The sequence below is a fragment of the Falco biarmicus genome, chromosome 6 (genome assembly GCF_023638135.1).
Source record: "Falco biarmicus isolate bFalBia1 chromosome 6, bFalBia1.pri, whole genome shotgun sequence".
Taxonomy (NCBI): Eukaryota; Metazoa; Chordata; class Aves; order Falconiformes; family Falconidae; genus Falco; species Falco biarmicus.
Window position 1 is genome coordinate 38,198,649 of NC_079293.1, and position 13,935 is coordinate 38,212,583.

General features: G+C 39.7%; 1 protein-coding gene across 2 annotated transcripts in view; it reads right to left on the bottom strand.

Moving 5' to 3' along the window:
* KIF25 (kinesin family member 25) overlaps positions 1 to 13,935 on the bottom strand; it is a 42,941-nt gene that overhangs the window by 20,384 nt on the left and 8,622 nt on the right. For both annotated transcript variants that reach the window (XM_056344372.1, XM_056344374.1), the window contains exons 5-8: positions 10,499 to 10,602; positions 9,145 to 9,230; positions 7,593 to 7,635; positions 1,809 to 1,876 (exon numbers count right to left, since the gene is read on the bottom strand). In XM_056344372.1, the coding sequence (XP_056200347.1) occupies positions 1,809 to 1,876; positions 7,593 to 7,635; positions 9,145 to 9,230; positions 10,499 to 10,602 (301 nt within the window). The remainder of the gene's footprint in view (positions 1 to 1,808; positions 1,877 to 7,592; positions 7,636 to 9,144; positions 9,231 to 10,498; positions 10,603 to 13,935) is intronic.

The following is a 13,935-nucleotide window of genomic DNA, read 5'->3' on the forward strand; positions in this document are numbered from 1 at the left end:
TTCCCAAGAACTGCATTCTCTGGGGGGGGTTACATTTTTTTTAACCCTTTTCCTGATTATCAGGATCTATACCACATGTCCAGAGTCACAGCACCTCTGGAGTCCTATGTCAATACCATTAACTGTGTTGCTCTACAGAGTTGAATTGCAGTATTATTCTGCATTTACTTGAGCTGGTATGGCTCTGTTAGCTATAGCTGGAGGGTGAAAAGAATTATTTCGAGTAGCTTAGCAGACATGCATGGGGGCCATATACCTTGACAGATCTCATATGCCTTGTATCAAAGGAGTCCTATAACCTATGGGGTCAGTAAAGCTTCCCCAAGAACTGCATTATCTCAGGAATTTTCACTTGTTTGGTGGCCTACAGAAAAGCAGTCCTCAGTCTTTGTGAGTAGGAAAAGGCAGCATCTTAGAAGGATGCCTCAAGCGAAGAGTGAATGACTGGCAATGTTTAGCAACCCTACAGCAGTTTGGGCTAAACAGGCTCAGACCGTAAGTTTAAACCAGGACAGATAATTCATGTTGGATACATTTGAGTTTTAATCAAGTTGTGCCTTCAAGCAAGGAACCATAAAATTGTCCTCATGTTCTGTTTCCAGAGGGGTTTGAAACACGGTTCAAGGTAGAGCCTACTGAAGAAGTCACTGCAACATATACATGCAAAGTATGCATTAGAAAAATGTATGGGGCAAAATTTTGTATTTTTTCATTTACAGAGACATCATTCGATCCCATTTATCTCTTTGTTCCTGTTCTCAGAGGTCAGCTCCATTCTGAAAGAACATAAGGCACCTTTCAGCCTGACCCCCTGCAGTTTTCTGTCTTGCGGACTGACTCTCTGCTGTCCTGTAAGGCACAAACACCAATTAAAACCCTTATCACAGCTGGTGCATTAAAAAATCTCTCTTGTCTACGTGGATTCTTGAGCATCTAATAAGAAAAGTAGTCACACTACAGCCCTTCCCTTGTGAAGCACTGATTTATATTGCGCTACCCTACTGTCTATGCTCAGACCATTTTAACTCTAGGTTAAAAGTAGCATGGCTGTACATCAAGTCTTACAAGTCTGCAGTCCAGTTTCTGGCTCAGTCATGCTGTATGTCTAATGCTGAAGTTGTGCAATCCACCTCAATTCACAGAATCATACAATAGTTTGGGTCAGAAGGGACCTTTAAAGGTCAGCTAGTCCAACCCCGCTGCAATGAGCAGTAACACCTTCAACTAGATCAGGTTGCTCAGAGCCCCATCCAACCTGACCCTGAATGTTGCAGGGATGGGGGATCTACTACCTCTCCGGGCAACCTGTTACAGCGTTTTACCACCCTCACTGTAAAATTTTTTTTCCTTATATCTAATCTAAATCTACTGTCTTTTAGTTTAAAACCATTACCCCTTGTCCTATCACAACAGGCCCTACTAAAAAGTTTGCCCCCGTGTTTCTTATAAGCTCCTTTTAAGTATTGAAAGGCAAACATCACTTCCTTACTTTTAAAATGTGGCTAATACTTTGCTATCTCACAACATGTTGCAAGGATTGTGAGAGCTACTTAGACTGTGAAGAGGGTCAAGTAAGTCTCTACGGAGGTTTCAAACGTGGGCGTATCAGTAGTCTTCACTGAGAGGGAAGACTAAGGGTGTCATCTATATCCTGAAGTGTATTATTCTGTCCTGGGAAGAACATGAATACCACATAAAAAAACCCAAAACCAAAAAAACTCCATTAACATCTAACCAATGCCTACTAAAAATTAGCTTTCACTACACAAATCTTCCAGCAATTCAGATGGGTACACAGGACTACTCACCTCTCAAACTGAAAAGTCTTGTTTATTGACGTATGACCAGGACGACTACACTTTACAAGGACAGTTTCCTAAGAGAAAAACAAAATACTTACAGTTAGTATCACAGGCACACACACACAAAGAAATATTTATAATTTCTAATGTTCCAGGTGACAGCGGTAATTAAGGATCATGAAGTCTAAGGCCCATCTCCAGCAGTCACCAACACATGAGGCTTTAGAGCCTGTATAGTGCAAGACCACAAGAAAGAATCTCAAAACACATTCAGATTATTAAAAAACACCCAACAGAAAACATATGCACTTAATTAAGTCAAGAGAAAGATCCAAACTCTCACCTGAACTTCTTATAGGCCTAGAAAGCCATAGGCAAGTAAACCCAGCCTCCCTAACTGCCATCACAGGTAGAAAAAATGGCAGAGAGCCTCCTTTTTTATTACAGGGCCAGTTTTCACAGTGCCTTTTCAGATTGATTTCATATATATTTGTGCTTAGAACTGAGCAGAAGATGCACATGTCATAGAGCAACATGCTAGTCCACAACTGTGAGAAAGAGCTGCACTAGCACAATTGCTAGAATTCCACAATCCACTTTCCAGATGGACTAGAATAGTAGTTTTGTAAATCTGACAGATAAGTAAGCAGCTCTTTAAACTATTACCAGAGTATAATCACAGCAGTCTGACATGCCTTACATAGCAACTTCTGTGCCCTTCTGCTCCTCGTGGCAAATGTTGCTTAATTGCAGAGAAGAGAAAAACAGTGGGGGTTTAAAACTATTTGGGTGGAAGCTCACTAGCACACAAAATACTTCATCTAATTCAAGGAGGTTTCCTAGTTTACTAATCTGCGGTTACATTACTGCATTTGATGGGAGTGCTGAAATTCCTCCCGTGCTTCACACAAGTAGCTTGGAGTGCTGAACTAATGGCCTTCAAATGAGTATTCCCACAGACTGAAGTCGTAAAGAGCTCAGCAAGTAACGATTGCATACACAGTATGTCCACCACACAAAACGCTAATAAAAATCAAATTTGTTGTTTGGAGTTTATAAGTATTTCTTCCTCTTTGGAGAAGGCCCATGTGTCATTATCAACCTAACAATGACAAAGCTCACTCTACAGAATGAGCTGTGTTACCCAGCCCAGTACTGGCAAATTTAGCAGCAGTACAGCGAGTATGACACTTCGCTACAGAATGGCCTGACACAGAAATTCTAATAGGATCAATAACCAAGAGACTCTGGGGGAAGGGGGGGGGGGGGGGAAAGGGGGTAGGGGTGGGGGGTGAAAGAAAAAGGATATTGTAAAATCATAGAATTGTTTGGACTAGAAGGGACCTTAAAGATTATGTAGTTCCAACCCCCCTGCCACGGGCAGGGACACCTTCCACTAGACCAGGCTGCTCCAAGCTCCATCCAGCCTGGCCTTGGACACTGCCAGGGATGGGGCATCCCCAGCTGCTCTGGGCAGCTTGTGCCAGTGCCTCACCACCCTCACAGTGAAGAATTTCTTCCTAATACCCAATCTAAATCTACCCTCTTCCAGTTTAAAGCCATCCCCCCCTGTTCTATCACTACGTGCCCTTGCAAAAAATCTCACTCCAGCTTCCTTGTAGGCCTTCTTCATGGGGGGTTATGGACCACGTTTCTGATTCAGATACCAAATTTACTTGCAGACCAGCTTTCCTTAAGATGAGAAAGGGGACAGAAAAAACCTCTATTTGCGTAACACAGAAACAAAACAATTAATAGGCAGAAGTTTCACACGAGCATTTGTAATGACCTTCCTTTGTCAGGAGATCAGTATGGCCTAACATATCCACCACAGCTGCTGGCCTACAGAACCTCAGGTTTCCTTGTCAACAGCGCTTATGAAATCCATAGAGCTGTCTCACAAGAATGCTGAAGAACCTTATTTTTCAGACCAGAGTCACAGAATTCTCCCAGTCTGAGTTTTCAGGGCAATAGGAACCATGGAAATGACAAAAGGATACTTCACAAAAAGTCACAATCTGCCCTGACACCCAACCCTGGGGAGCAGGTCATTAAATGAAATTCAGTAAGGCAGCGAAATCATTTAAAGTGATTTATATGGAATAGTGGATACAGACATGATCACGGACTCCAGCTGTGGTAATTATAATTTATCTCTTGTTACTGTGTATCTGCTGAAGATTATGCCCCCGTTCCCAAGACTACTGCCCCACAGCAGAGCAGTGTAAGGGAGACTGTGACTGCTCCTCACATTTAACTGTTAACTCCAGTACAACTGGCTGACACAGTACAGAGGCTGACACGGACAGCTTAAAGGATCCCCCACACTGGGTAAGCACCAGTGGAAGAAAACTCTGGCTGGGGATGGTGAGAAGAACTGGGGAGTGATAAGAACTGGGGAGTGGTAAAGACTCCAGCTGCTATAGCTGCATCCATCTATCTATTACAGAATTATCTCCCAGGAAAAGGAGAGTCTTGGCTGCATTAATTCATGTTTCCCCAGTCCTGTCTTGAAGAAACAGCAGAATCTTGCACCTTCCCTGATAGTCAGAGTAGCCTCTTCGCCATCTCCTTTTTCTCAACTACTCACAAGTGAAAACTTTCAGAAAATTATTTGAAATGAATTAATTACGTACAGGCAGCCAGTTTCTTTTCTGAGCCAAAGGAAATTGGATTCAAATATCACTTCAGGTATTAGGCTAGGGCAGGTGTCTCAGATGCATACGTAGTCATAGAGACAGACAAACATATTTAAAGTTTATTTCAAATCTTAGGTGAATGACTTTCCGTCTGGAGGTGGCTACTTCTCTTCAGCAACCACAAGTGGAGTCTGGAGTGATTAGGCATCTCATTTAAGTGTGCACGTCTGGTGGTGTGAATCCAGGCAAAACCATAGCTGCTCATTCAAACGTGACACCTATATTCACATGTGCACACAGCACACCTGCCAGAGATGGACAAAATTACAGAAAAGCAGCAGCAGGGATCCTAGACCAGAATCACAGAATGGTTGAGGTGGGAAAGGACTTAGACAGATCATTGAGGCCAAGCCCCTGCTCAGAGCAGGGTCAGTTACAGCAGGTTGCCCAGGACCATGTCCAGTTCAGGTTTTGAGTATCTCCAAAGATGGAGAGTCCGCATCCTCTCTGGACAACCTGTTCCAGTGTTTGACTACACTGACAGCTTCTTCTCACTTCTTCTCATTTCAATTTGCACCCATTCCTCCTTGTCCTGTCACCACCAAGAAAAGTCTGAGCATTCAGTACCTCATCTATTCATTTGCTGAGGTGGTGACAATGCCAGTGCTACTTAGTGTCCTAACCTGTGTGGAGTAGTTCAACCTGGTGTGTACTGTGTACTCACTCTCCACCATCACATAACAAGCTTCAGGAGAAGGGCTCAGACTGTTGTTACTGTTATGCTGAGGAGTTGGGTATACACAGAAAGCAAAAAAGAAACTTAAAAAACCTTAAATTAGCTCAAACCTGAAATTAAATACTCTTCTGTACATCTAGTAGAACCCTAAGCCTTTTTTAGACTTGGAATCGTAATAATGATTCTCTAGACACAGTAAGCAAGATTATAGAAAAGATCACATGTCTTTTGCAGAATGATATCAATCTCTAAATAACACAAGAAAAATCAGTCAAAGACTAAATGGAGTTCATGTAGTCTCAGTCTCACAGAAAGGTATACAACCATTCTGCCCACGTGTCAGTTCTGCCTACCTACAGACAGTCTGGAGGAAGTCTTAACACAGCTCCTGGCAGGAGAGAAGCAAACCTACTTTATAACTGCAATTCTGTTGTGGTCTTTCACTACGAGACAGATGTTTTCCCTATTCTAGTTATAACATGACAAAGTTGTAGCATCAATGGCAGATCAGCATACTACTAGAGCTGCTGTCCAATCCAGGAGCAGCATCAAGCTGAAGATTGTCCAGAAGATCCAAATCATAGTTTCAACATGTATGCTGGGCTGCGCTGTGACTCTGGTTCTCAAATGCAACTCTAATGCACATTAGGTTTAAAATGTTCATAGCAGATAACTGCCTGGTTATGGTTGCACATATAAAATATTTCCAGGGAAAAATCTGGAAATACAGCCATGATCTAAAAAGCAAAATTAATAAACTCAGCATCTCTTACACAGACAGCTTTCCTTCACCTTCATCTAAAATTTCCTTTAAATCGTACTCGCCTGGAAAATACTTGTTTCCAGAAATATGAGCTTGATTGTGTTGCAACCAAAAGCTCAATAACAAATCAAGTCCCATAATTTTATCTGAAAATTGCATTGTTATCCTAGCCACAAGCATAAACATCTTCAGTTGTTAAAGCAAAATAAGTAGGCAATAAACATTGTTTTCCTTTTCTTTTGTTAGACTAGTCTAAATTGATTTTTTTTAAGAAGTTACTTACACTTTCATCCTCCCTCTTGAAAGTGGATACTTTATAAACAAATTTTTATTCTTAAAAAAATTTTCATATTATGAAACTAACACAAAGACTAAAGGTGTTTGATCAAAACTACAAAGTATTTTAACCAAATAAATGTCAAGGCTAACCAAGGAAACATTTGAAGACAATGTTGTGTTTTCCAAAACCAGCAAAAAAGTTAGTATCCTGCAAATTTCATTTTGCAATGAAGTCCATGCAAGTTTTCCTGGAATTTTTCATAAGGACTTTTAAGCGTGAGAACAGGTTACCATACTGAAGGTTACTGGGTTACTGTTTCATACAAACTAAAAATCATAAATTGGCATAAGCAAGCAGACTCTGTAAACATATAGATACTACAACATATCAGATATCTATAAAATAATCCAAACCCTAAATATTATCTAATTTCACCTTTATGCAATAGAATTTAACAGATCAGAAACAGTCGTGGCATTTTATAGTACAATAAATGAGTCATTGCATCCAGAATACTATGTCTACCATTACAGATCCCTGGGGTTTATCTCCTGACATATTTACTCTTTAACTGACTCCTGATGAGCTCCATTAGTTTCCTAATTGCGTATCTCTCTCTGTGTCTCTCTAAGCATCCACTTTATGCAAGTGACATCTTCCTAATGAAGATACAATTTAAACATATAATATACTGTAGGTCACTTCAGCAATATTTTAAGCACTATACTACAGAAGCGCATTTGGCTAATCACCACGTAAGTAACAGAAGCCAGCTAAGAACTATGGCAGGTAGGAAAACTAAAAAGCAAGTTCATACTTTGACCTTAGTTCACACCACTGTGCCTTTTTAGATTTTGTATCTTGGTAGTGGCCTTAATTAATGCTGGAATGTCATCTAGATTTGCAACCTCAATGCTAGTTCTCCTTCCTCTGATGGATCTAAGCCAGGACACTTTAATTGACTGCAGCACCATGTAGGCTGTTCTGGTTCATGAGATATTATATTTCTCCCCTAAATGCATTAGTTGCATTGCAATACTATAATGAAAAAAAGCCTGACATAATTTTAGAAGTAGTTACAGCAAATACAAGTGGCTCAAAGGGACTGACTGCAGGAAGTCTGTGGCAAACACAACCTCCAGTTCACGGCTGACTGCACCAGCAGAAGTTCCAAGCTATTACTACTACAGTCAGGATGAAAATAGCATGAATCACCTGCTATTGCACCCATGGGTGATCAAAGCTGGACTCCTGGACTCCAACTGACAAGAAAGTACCTGATTATTTTTTAAAACCCATCGTTCACATGTCCCTCATTTCTCCTTCCTAGTATCTGTGAATGAGCTTTTGAATTTCACCATCAAATACTCACATCATCAGCTGCATATGCCACTTTTTCAGAAAAGGTTCTTTGCCTGTAAGAAAAAAAAGGAAAAAAGCCAATAAGGGGAAAAAAGGTACCCTTCAAACCACAAGTGTTCCATTTAGCTGAGGAAGTCAGTACTCAAAATGCCTGTGAACTATATACGTTGCCTGAAGAGTACTTTTCAGAATTGCCATTATTATTGTACTCCATGTACATACTAACACCACAGTTAGCTGTGAAAAAAAACCCAAATTTAAGTGCAATCAAGCAAAATAATCTGCTTAAAGAAATTTAGAACAAACCCAATTAAGACTAATTCACATGAAAGCCATTATATCATTTTGAAATTGTAAATGTGAACTTTTAGCTTTAACTTTAGAACATTAATGTGAAAACCACCCGCATTTTAGGTATTTGTCCCTGATCTTGCATCTGTTACTAGTACAAAAACTGACTGGGATTGCTGAGGTGTATAAATTCATTCCTGTGTATAAGCATTTTGAGAATCAGTCCTTAGTTTTACAACTAAGTTTTATTTAAATTACTTTTTGATATATTAAGAAAAGTTAGTCTTAACAATTCTTTGTTCTCCCCAGTTCATTCTGTTCCACACTGCAATTCAGCACCTGATTGCACCATTCCATACAGCAACAAAAACAGTGAGTGGGCTCCTTCCCAGTTATATCAAACACAGTTTAATGCAAGCTTCCCCTTCAGGCTCCTTGAAATTTCTCGTCTGCTATTTCTGATGTTGTTTTAATTAAAACAATTCTATATTTTCTTTAAGATTTTCCAAAAGTTAATAAACTTTAAAACACTGAATGTACTCTTTTAGAATTACCAGCCAGTAAAAGTAAAACAAAGCCCCAGATCAGCTATTTACTGATAAAGCATATGGTTTCTAGCCACCCATCTAGTTTGCCCCTTCTTTCTTTCTTTGTGTATGTTTCAGTCCCTGCCTTCTTTCATGTTAGTCATCTATGGAGAATTCAGCTTGTTATAGCACATACTTGCATCTAATCCCTCTTTTCCTTTTGGGTCTTGGAATGTTTTGACACTTCAGTTACAGTAGGTGTATTATAAAGTAGGGATGCCGAGCCAAATTATACTGAAATAGAATTACCACTGTTTGTGCTGACAGCAAATCTGTTCTATAGCAGCACAAAACAACTGTAATGCTGAGCATGTTTCTCTACCCATGACTTCTGCCAGTTATTACGTTACCATATCCCAAAATTTGTATAGGAGAGTGAATATACTCTAAACTGATTGCAGCTGTGTTACTTCTGCCAAGCCAGGGATAATCCTGGTTTGGCAGAACAGCTATGGCTTTCCATTCAGGTGGACATACTTTTAAACAAGGGAATGAGATTGGCTAAAGCCAATTTAGCAGGAGAAAGAAAACAGCAATTAGTTTCTATGATACCACCGTTGTCTCTCCACACACACAAAAGCAAAAAAATCAAGAACACTGTTGTTTTCATGTACATGTAACTATTGTTTTCTCTGTATATTAATTATGAGTCAGCTAAGATCTAACACAGCCAAAATAAATTACCTGTCTTGTGATATTGAATGCCCAGCAGTATCAAAAGGTAGTAATGGACGGATCCTGCAGTGGACTCTGATATTTCCTCTCAGTTCCTACGGTTAGAATATTAAGATGTATTTTACACAAACTGCTGGAGAGGACAAACACACTGAAATCTGTGAAGCAGACATGAATGTGTTTAAGGCGGCAGGTGTCTACAACATCACAACCTTAGACTCTGTGGAGAGAAGAACAGTATCAACGTTACTTGCTTTAAGAAGTTAGGAGAAAGTACTTGAGGAAGTATGAGCTCTTCTGAGCTCTGGAATGGTGTAGCCCTCTCCAGTCTATATGGGGGGGTGGGGAAGGCTTTCAATCTGAGCCATTTTCCCCTCTTCAGTCTCCTTCCTCTTTACTTGAGCTTCTTCAGACACCTCCATTAACAGACAAGATTACACACTCTATTTCTGTTCCACCAGCCCTGAGGAAGATGTGGAATATAAAACATTTTGTACCTTTTCCTCTCCACTACGTATCCATACATGACTTCATATGTGCAACATAACCAGTAACTGATTTTTCTCTGCAGGCTGTTTCAGACTTCGGTTTATCTAACCTGGTGTTCTTCCTTCCTTTTTGTTGGTGATCAGTTCTTCTCACTTTGTATGAGTGAAAACAGCTTGCCTGTGATGACTAGTGACTACTGGCATTAACTCCCCACTACCCTGGGGAAACTGTCATTGTCCTCAGTTACCCTTTCAGTGAACTGCAACACAAGCCAGAGTCTGGAAGGTACTTTTTAACAAAGAGTTTCATTTTCCATGGTAGAAAAACTTAAAAGAATTTTGTTTGAAGGTGGATTGTGTTTCTAAAAATCAGGTCCTGAATCAGGCAACCCAAAATTAGTCATTTGGGGGGCTGGAGAAGAAGAGTAAAGTTAAAGCACAAAAAGGAAAAAATTAATGCCAAGTGAACCATCACTAATGGCTGAGCAAGACACAGACAGACATATTTGGAAAAATAAAAGAAAGATGCCCATTTTGTAATTTCAAGTTGATAATTTTAAGAATTCGAAAACAATTTCAGAAGCTGCAAATATAGAGAAAAGATGAAGAAACTCAGTTTTTGTCCACTATTCAAAATGGATGATGCTCCTTAGAGCAATATGTTGCAGGAGTACACTTGGAAGATGCTTGTGTAAAAGGAATGGGGTGGGGTTTATGGTAAGACAAACATACCTCAGCAAAGAAATGCATCGTATATAGACAGCTGGGGGAGATGATATATCCATGAAAAGTATATTCATTATTTTTATTGGTAAGGAAATTACAGGCATAATTATAATAAAAAAAGAAAGTGCTCAGTCATTAAATATACTTACAACTAAGCTGTTATGTAGAGCTCTCCTCTTTTGCTTTTCTTTCTCATATCTCTCTGTCACCTCTTGTAGAGACTGCTCAAGATCAAAAGCTTTTATCTGAAATACTAGAAGAAAGCTGTTTCAAAGAACTAAACTCTGTGACTTTACAAAATGAATTTTCCAGTAGCACCTCATGAAATACAAGCATAAATCTTCTTAACTTCTACCAAAGTTGAATTAGGAGGGTTAGTTCCTGATTTACTAGACACCTCTGAAAAATCCCATCATAATTCTTGCTATGAAACAGCTATGTGAAGTTACAGATAATTACCACAGGTATACATGTGAAACTTTGAATCAAAACCCCATGATATTTAAAGGCAGTTCAAATATGTCAGTTCAGAGTAGTATTATGTGTCAGTGATTCCTGAAACCTAAACTTGAATCAACCTTGTTTAACAAGAAGTTAACCTATCATTTATCCTTAGCCTCGTTTACTGTGCTACTAATCCTGTAAAACAGCTATAAACTTCCCTTTTAAGATAGATGCCTTCACTTCTTGGGTAGGGTTTCATAAAAAATTATTTGACCGCCAGGGAGTCTCCTTCACAAAACTGAAGAAAGCAATATGGGTCATTATAAAAGCCTTCTAACTTCACAAATGGTTTTATTTCAGCCCAATTACATTAACACTGAGCAGGCCTAAAACAAACATACAACCCAGAAGGCACATAATGTGACTAAGCCTGTGTAAAAAGCAAGCTTTCAGGAACCCTAGTGGGAAATCAATCTCCCCAGCAATTAGTGAGCAGTTTGAGGATGTAGAGTATCAAGCAGTCCAAAGCATGGTCTGAAAGCTGAGTTAGCAGGATGGCCATCAGCCTCAGTATGTGCTACCTTACAAAGAAAGGAACAGACTTAAAATCTCAGCATGTCACACACATGATTTATGCTCTCTGCTGTAAACTAAAAATCCGGTAACTTCAAGGAACACTGTCTACACTAGAGATATCTCAGATCTTATTTTTGTAATACCCATGCTGTTCACCTCCAGCTCATAATGATCCTCCACAAGTGCATGCATGCAGGGAAAACATGATGTTAACAGCTGGGGAATCAAAATCCAGAAGTTTCACTACAAAAAGAATCCTTTCTCTGCATCCTGTATATGGAGTAACACTAGCATGTCTTGGTTTGGAGAATCACATGCAAATGTGTTACAATAAATTGTCAAAAGTGACTCTTACAGTCACTTACCCTTAATCATACATTATTTTTCAAAATACGAGGTTAGATTGATTATTTAGGTAATCCCCATAATAAGTATCTTCATTTATAAATTTGTGTACACACTCTTTCAGTTCGTGAAGTCTCTTGAATAAGCAGTAAAGCAAAGCGATAGGTGCTAAGGTATTCTTCCAGTCTTGAAAGAAAAAAATAAATTACTAGTTTGTTTCAATATTTAAGTGGTGTCTTCATGAGGACTCTCGAGAAGCCTACTGGACATTACAGATCCAGTTTTGGTTAATTTAGGCCCTAATAACTGATTTATTTTTTTCCTAACTGGCCCTCCTATGATAAAGATGATTATGAAAACAGAAATCAACCTTGGGGATTCCTAATTAGACATCAGGGTTTTTCAGCAGACAGTTGAAGGACTGTAATCTCTAGAAAATAAGTCAGGTTGTTGCATTTAGCAGATGGCATTTTGATATTTGTAAGACTGAACCATCAGTTTTAATGTCCATCTTCTGTAAAGCTTTATGTGCAGCACAGAAAAACTTACTGAATAAAGCTCCACAGAGCAAGTTTCCTAATGCATAAATAATTTCTGAACTTTTAATTTTTCTGAAAGTGGAGTTATGTAGTTGTAAACATTGAACATCTTCCTCTGTTTCTGCTTGGCATCAGCTGCAGGCTATTCAGAAGTTACATCTTTATCCATAACCTAGGGGCAGCCACTGGGTGCATATTTTAAAATACTGAAACCCACTCTTCATTATTCAACTGAAGCAGTCACTACATGCCTGCAGCCATTATAGACATTCCTTTCCCCGACACTTTGCTCAACTCATTGACCTATACGGAAATTCTCTGGGAGCTGGGAATGCTGATTTTTCTGTTTAAACATCACTGAGCACAGTTAGGATGTTAATCAATAATCGGATTAACAACTGTAGAAGAGTGATGGCTTGCTAACATATTCAGGATTGTAATGTTTCTTTAATTGACGGTTCTAGTCAAGAAGCTTTTCATTCCCTCCTATTCGGTGCTGCACCAACCTTCTGCTGAGCTTGTACAACTGCTTCCACAGACACAGAGGTCTAAAAAGCCATCCTTGCTGAGTAACTTCTGTCCTGGATCAGCCCCCTGATCTGTTTTGTGTGTGGTCACACAGTTATACCAGTATAACACAAAGGTCCATGATGGGGACATGAACCACATGAGCAGCATAAACTAGCACAGCCACAGCCTAGCTCAGATATGGATGTGTAGCTGTCCCCATAGTTCCCTGGGGTTTTTAATGTTTCTTTCCATACTAGATTCCAGGGTCAATGTGACCATGCCTTCTAGGATAAGCAGCTATGATGTATTAGACTTAATTCCAAAACTTCTTTTGAATTCACCTGTGTTTTATATCCTGGGCTATAATATTGTTCTTTGGGTTGCTGCGATATTTCTGTTGCTGGGTCCAAGGTCTCCCTCCTCCTCCCCTACTTTGCACCAAGAAGGAAAGGCTTTCCAAAGGCAGCTAAGCTGGTGAAACTGCTGTCCAGTTGAGGGTAAAAGATAATGGTAGTTAACGTTCCCCAAATACAAGTCATCAGCACAGCACAGAGCTCAGTTTTCTCCAAAAGGAGCACAGCACATAGGTGCCAGCATATGGGCAAAGTGGGAGATAAGCTCCTTAACCAATTTTTCCTCTTCTCTACCCCAGAGACAAAGTGTCCTGGAACCACAAAGGATACGTAAGGCACTGGGCTACAGCTGTTCTCACAAAGTATGTCAGTAACCTGCAGTGACCTCTCTGTCACTTACTAACTTGGACAGATTTTGCTCCTTAGTACCCGCCACTTTGCCAAGCAGTGAGAACAGTGGTTTCCCCTGGTCTGAAAATAAGTTCTGCATGCACAGACACTGTCATTCCCTCTTTCTGATAATACCTGCATGGTGAAGCAATCTAAAAAGTCATCTTAAAAGTTTAGCAATTCCTACCCTTCCAGAAATCTGCTGAAGTACTGTATCTGCCTCAGTAGTATCATTTGCAGTCAGGTGGCCAATATTTTTTGCTAAAATGACAGCAGCTGTGTTTATGAAGGGAACAGGCCTATAACAAAAGAATGGGCAGCTCCCTCTCTTATGAATTACTACTACTTAAGTTTCAGTGGGAAAGATAGCAATAACCTGGTTTTCGGACTGCGAATAAGTATTTCTAAGCAAGGAACTACTCTGTTATT